At 50.2% G+C, this 6,173-nt stretch overlaps 1 protein-coding gene across 3 annotated transcripts; it reads left to right on the top strand.

Moving 5' to 3' along the window:
• The first annotated feature begins 1,597 nt into the window (after nucleotides 1-1,597).
• On the top strand, nucleotides 1,598-4,637 carry SIGMAR1 (sigma non-opioid intracellular receptor 1). Of its 3 annotated transcripts, none has more exons than XM_045468267.1 (5): nucleotides 1,598-1,723; nucleotides 2,023-2,186; nucleotides 2,331-2,531; nucleotides 2,665-2,757; nucleotides 3,574-4,637. In XM_045468267.1, the coding sequence occupies exons 2-5, from the start codon at nucleotides 2,036-2,038 to the stop codon at nucleotides 3,798-3,800; spliced, it is 672 nt and encodes a 223-aa protein (XP_045324223.1). In that variant the 5' UTR covers nucleotides 1,598-1,723; nucleotides 2,023-2,035; the 3' UTR covers nucleotides 3,801-4,637. The 3 variants fall into 3 exon arrangements, with proteins under 3 accessions (XP_045324223.1, XP_045324224.1, XP_045324225.1); XM_045468268.1 differs by lacking the exon at nucleotides 1,598-1,723 and adding an exon at nucleotides 3,431-3,451 and having other exon boundaries at nucleotides 1,916-2,186; nucleotides 3,574-3,689; XM_045468269.1 differs by lacking the exons at nucleotides 1,598-1,723; nucleotides 3,574-4,637 and adding an exon at nucleotides 3,238-3,451 and having other exon boundaries at nucleotides 1,916-2,186.
• The last annotated feature ends 1,536 nt before the right edge of the window (nucleotides 4,638-6,173 follow it).

The following is a 6,173-nucleotide window of genomic DNA, read 5'->3' as shown; positions in this document are numbered from 1 at the left end:
TTTTAATTTTTAATGTTTATTTATTTTTGAGAGAGACAGAATGCAAGCAGGGAAGGAGCAGAGAGAGTGGGAGACACAGAATCCGAAGCAGACTCTAGGCTCTGAGCTGTCAGCACAGGGCTGGATGCAGGGCTCAAACTCACAAACTGTGAGATCATGACCTGAGCTGAAGTCAGATGCTTAACCGCCTGAGCCACCCAGGCGCCCCTCGGTTGAATTTTATTTCTTAACAACATCTGGAGAATATGGCTGTGACCATTTTTTTTTTTAAAGCATTGTGTGCTATCCTTGTGAAAGACCAAGGGAGCCACAGGCCTAGGCAGTCCCAGAGGGCTTTGCCTGGAACAGGGGTGCAGAGACCAGATTTTGAGGTTAGCCCCTCAGTCTCAAGGTTCTTAAGAGGATGGTCAGCTCAGAAGCATCACAGAAGCCAGAGCCAATACAAAAACATGTTCCCTCCACCATGCATTCCCCTCTATATAATCCCTTCTTTATCTTTCCCTTCTTGGCCAAGTTTCTCAGAAAATAGTCCAGCTTCCCAGCCTCTACTCTTACCTACACGATACACTGTAATATGTCTAGCAGCCTGTAATAGGTTAAGTAAACTTAGTTACTGTAGCAAACAACACCCTTCCCCCGCAAACTCAGTGGCTTAGCAAGTGTATTGTGGGGGGAGAGGCGAAGCAGCATTCAGAATTCTCCACTACTTAATTCCCTATTACTAAGATATTAGATGAGAGAAGAGTAAGAATGTAAAGAATTTCAGAGGATGTTGGGAGCCAGACCTGGAAGTGGCATACCTCATTCCTGCCTACACTTCATTGGCCAGAACACAATCATATGGCTTCATCTGCTACAGAGTGTACTGTGGAATGTAATATGGCTGCCCAAGAGCAAAAAGAAATAGATTTGTATAGCATCATCTCTGCTGCATGCCCTTACTGAGAAACCTAATGACCATTTCCCATCATTTTATCAGACCTCTTAATTACATTTGACTGTGTTGACCCTTCATTCCATCACTATCATGTGTGATGCTGTGTCCTTCTAGTTCTTTTCTCCTTTGTGTTTTATTTATGTAACTAACACATATGACACCACTTGCCAGGCACTAATTGCTTTATAAATATTAACTCATTTAACCCTCATCACAATTAAGGTATGTACTATGAGGTAGACACTTTTATTCATCCCACTTTCCAGATGAGAAAACCAAGTCACAGGGCTTAAGTAGCTTACCCAAGATCACACAACTGGTAGGTTGGCAGGAGCCAGTCTTTTAACAACCAATCCAGTTCCAGCGTTTCTTTCTTAATCACTGCACCCTGCTGCCGCTTTTCTCTTTTGCTTCTCTTCCTTTATCATTCCCCTCCCCATAACCCTGTTGGTGTACAATGCTCTCTCACATTTTGTGCTCCAAAACAAAGAATGAATCGTAGGCCCCAAAAGGCGCCAAAAGACTCCTTGCTGTCTCTTCATAGTGCTTTTGTTCTTAGAGTACGTCTCATTCGCTGAATGCCCCTCCCCATTTTTCTAAACACCATTTAGAGGCGTCACCGCCTCCAGAAAGCCTTCCGTACTTTTCCTAGGTAGAAGCGCCTCCTCCCACTTTTTGTGCTAGCAAAAATCACAATCACAAGTCGATTGCCTGCTGCAAATTTGAGAAGGGGGCCAATCCACTCTGCTTGTCACAGCCACCTACCCCGACCACCACCCACACGCGGTAAGGAACTCGGAAAGACCTTGCTCTTAGGCCCTAACACTGACAGCTAGGAGGGTTTAGCCCCGTCCCATCGCGTCACGCGCGCAGCTCCACCCCACTCCTCGGCGCTCCACACTCCCCGCGACGAAATGGTTCAACCCAAGGGGTGGTGCCCGGGTGCTCGGACTGTTCTGATTGGCCAGGGCGAGCCGTACCACGACTGTGGCGGGGGTACGGTTGTGAACTGCGCGCCGCAGGTTTTGAGGCAGTAAAAGTCACAGCTCCAGGCCCCGGTTTGTTCCTTCACTTCTCCCTGCTAGGACGCCTGCCGGGATGCAGTGGGCCGTGGGTCGGCGGTGGGTGTGGGCCGCGCTGCTCCTGGCTGCCGCTGCTGTGCTGGCCCAGGTGGTCTGGCTCTGGCTGGGCACGCAAAGCTTCGTCTTCCAGCACGAAGAGATCGCGCAGCTGGCCCGGCAGTATGCGGGTGAGCCGACGGGTCACCGGGGGAGCGAACGGGTGGAGGGCAGGGGTCTGGGGAGGCCCGAGCTTAGTTGGGAGTTTCAGAGACGTCTTTCCCGAGTTCCGAGTGTTTCTAGCTTAGATTCTGTTGTTCCTCTGCCTCCGCCAGGGTTGGACCACGAGCTGGCGTTCTCTCGGCTGATCGTGGAATTACGGCGGCTGCACCCAGGCCACGTGCTGCCCGACGAGGAGCTGCAGTGGGTGTTTGTGAACGCGGGCGGCTGGATGGGCGCCATGTGCCTTCTGCACGCCTCGCTGTCCGAGTACGTGCTGCTCTTCGGCACCGCCCTGGGCTCTGGCGGCCACTCGGGTCAGTGCTGGCAGCGGGCCGAACTGGGAGGCTGGGGCTGTACAAGGGTCCATGCCCTCCTTTCTGATGTTTGGCCAAGACATATATTGGTGCTGATACCCTGATATTCGGTGTCCATCTGATTGTCCCTCAGGGCGCTACTGGGCTGAGATTTCCGACACCATCATCTCTGGCACCTTCCACCAGTGGAGAGAGGGCACTACCAAAAGTGAGGTCTTCTACCCAGGTGGGTCCCTTCATTCTGGGGTGCCCATAATTGGAGGAGGGTCATGGCATGGAAAGGGGGTATGTTGGGGGCTCTCCCCTGGGTTCCCTTACCCCTCAGATAAGCCACAGGTCATTATTGGTTGAAGCAGGTCCAAGGGCCCCTGTCCAAGGACTTCTTCTGTCAAAAGGAAACAAAACTTAACCACTTCCTGGTAACCACGTCCGATTTTTATATACCAAGACACTGTTTTATTCATCCAATATTCCAGCAGTTGTTGGAGAGACAGTTGGGTAATCAGATATGCTGTCATACCCCCAAAGACAAGCCAGACAGTTGTCTTCATTTTTTCTATAGTGAAACATTTTTTTACATAAAAAGTAGAGCTATGGATTTCCACATAAGTTTCAGATTGATAAGTTACAGGCATGACAGGCATTATAATTGAACATTTCTCAGACAGCCACACAAGTCTTATAACCACCCCTCCCTATCTAACAGGCCCAGCCCAAGTTTAGCTAAATTTCTGCCTGACATGAGTGAGGCTTGGGAATGCAGACTTCCAGGACTCCCATACAGTGGCCCCTGGCCATGTGAGGTGGCCCTCCTTGGCTTACCCCCAAAGAGGACATGAGCCAGGTGATGCCACAGAGGAAAACTTAGGAGTGGCCATCTTGGCTTCTTACTCTTCCAGATGGGCGACCAGGCCAGTGAGGTAAGGCTTTTTCCTTTCCTGATGTTCCTGCTCTGTTTCTTGCCCCTAGACAGCCCACGGGCTAGGGAGGTGGCAGCAATGGAAGGGCTAGGCTCCTTATGTGGGTGCTCCCTGTCCTCTAGGGGAGACCGTGGTCCACGGGCCTGGTGAGGCAACAGCTGTGGAATGGGGGCCAAATACATGGATGGTGGAGTATGGTCGGGGTGTCATCCCATCTACCTTGGCCTTCGCACTGGCTGACACAATCTTCAGCACCCAGGACTTCCTCACGCTCTTCTATACTCTTCGCGCCTATGCCCGGGGCCTCCGGCTTGAGCTCACCACCTACCTCTTTGGCCAGGACCCCTGACCAGCCAGGCCTGAACGAGGACCTGTGGATGGACAGGAGCAGGCAGGCCTGCATACATCCACTTTCTGGAGCCCATGTGAAAAGACAGGGACACAACATGCAACTACTAAGTTCCTGATGTACGAGCAGGACACACATGCTTATGTAACCAAATACAGAGACTCGTGGGAACATATGGGACATACATGCAGATACAATCCCATGTGTACGGCAGCATCATACGTCCACAACCATCCAGAGAGGGAACCCCACATGTACCAAGGGGGCCAGTCATATTCGGACATACCACAAGCTTGAATCACTAACTCAAGCCTTTTCCAGAGCTTTCCTGCCACCAGTCAAGGCTCTGGAGTTGGTGATGGGTGTAGGTATTATACTCTGTCTGGGCCTGACCCTTCAACCCAACAGCAGCTGAGGTGGGAGGGAGATGAAGGGTTGCCTGTGGAGGCCCCCCTCATCTCCCCATCCTCACCATATGCCTTACCTCATTCTGTTCCCCTTACTATGCAAGTGCTCTCATGGCCTGTCCCCACTCTTAGCAACTAAGTCAGCTGGGAGAACCGTAAGAATGGAGAATGCTGAGGTCAGGGTCCTTCTATCCTGAAAGACCCCATGCCTTTCCCCCGTTCGTCCCTTAGGAGTGTGATTGGGGGAGGCTGGCCTCAGCTCAGGGCCCACTGCTGGGCAGAGGACCTAGAGAAGTTAGCCTAGGTCCAGGGGGCCATCCCTGGCCTACAAAGGCCTTTTCTGCACACGTACACCCTCATCACAGCTTCCACATACTGCCCTTGATGTCTGTCCACCTGTCTCTGTTAATAAAGACTTGTTGAACAGTCATTTCTTTGTGTGTCTGAACAGCAGGAAAACCTGCTAACTTGAAGAAATGCAGGGGTGGGTAAGATGGTGTGTGTCTTGGTCTTGCCTTCTGCCGGTGCCATTCTGAAAATCATCCTGGAGTCTGATCCTGGGTGGCCACGGGGTGGCAGTGTATACCCACTTTTGGGCTGATGGAGGCACGATAATCATTTTTGTCTTTCCAGTATATCCTGTCCACCCCCACCCAGAGTAGAAAGGCTTAACTTCTCCAGGACACCTGACTTGTAGAGGCCCCCAGGGGTAGAGAGCAGACATACCCCCTGGTGGTGTCTGAAGTGGGTGAGGCAAAAGAGGCGTGTAAGGTACACTCGTCCCAGGGACTCTGCATTTGCCTTCTGCATTTGCCTTCTTAAATTTTGCGCCTTGACACCTCACCTACCTCACCTTCTCTGAGGTTGAGTAAGATCCAGGCCACTCTCACTTCTTAGGCCTCCTGATATATCAAAAGTGGAAGGAACATGGTTATAAAAATTGTAGATTCTAAAAACTCAAATTTCTAGTGAACGAAATACAGAAGACTACATGTACAGCCATTTGGAAACAACACCAAAAATGTATAAATTTCTGGGGTGCCTGAGTGGCTCAGTCGGTTGAGAGTTGAGTGTCTGACTTCAGCTCAGGTCACGATCTCACAGTTTGTGAGTTCGAACCCCACATCAGGCTCTGGGCTGATAGCCCAGAACCTAGATTCTGCTTCGGATTCTGTGTTTCCCTCTGTCTGCCCCTCCGTTGCTTGCACTCTGTCTCTTGCATTGTCTCGAAAATAAATAAACGTTAAAAAAAATTGTTTTTAAGTTTATAAATTTCTTACTCTGAGTGAATGTGAGGCCCAGGCAAGATGACCATTCCAACACCCCATTCACACCATCATGTTGGCCATGACAGAATTTGGCCGAGGCCTCATTGACAACAATGCAAAGCCAAACCTCCAAGGATTTCTCCCACCCTGTAACCCAGTTCTCCCTCTATGCTCAGAGCCCACATCTATCAGAAATGCCCTGGAAGCTTCCCTTATAATCCCCCCCTTCCCTTCCACATAAGACTCTGCTTCCAGGCTCCTCCCTGTCTCAGCTACTAGGTCCAGTGGCTATTTCTTAACTTTCATTTGAAACACTTAAAACACTCTTGGCTTCTAGGACACTACTCTTCCTAAAATTGCCTCCTTTGCTTGATCTTTCTTATCTCCAGCCTTTGACTTCCCAAGATTTAATTCTGAAACTTCTCTGTCTATACCCTTCCCAGGAGTTCTTAACCATTCATGACTTTAAATACCATCTATGTGCCTTTTTTCAAAATAGTTTTATTGAGGGGTACCTGGGTGGCTCAGTTGGTTAGCATCTGACTTCAGCTCGGGTCATGATCTCAACAGTTCATGGGTTCGAGCCTCACGTCCGGCTCTCTGCTGTCAGCCTGGAGCCTGGATTCTGAGTCTCCCTATTTTTCTGCCCCTCCCCTGCTCATGCTCTGTCTTTCTCTGTCCCTCAATAATAAAAAAGT

This window comes from Leopardus geoffroyi, chromosome D4 (assembly GCF_018350155.1).
Source record: "Leopardus geoffroyi isolate Oge1 chromosome D4, O.geoffroyi_Oge1_pat1.0, whole genome shotgun sequence".
Lineage (NCBI taxonomy): Eukaryota > Metazoa > Chordata > Mammalia > Carnivora > Felidae > Leopardus > Leopardus geoffroyi.
This window is presented reverse-complemented; position numbering and strand designations above follow the sequence as displayed.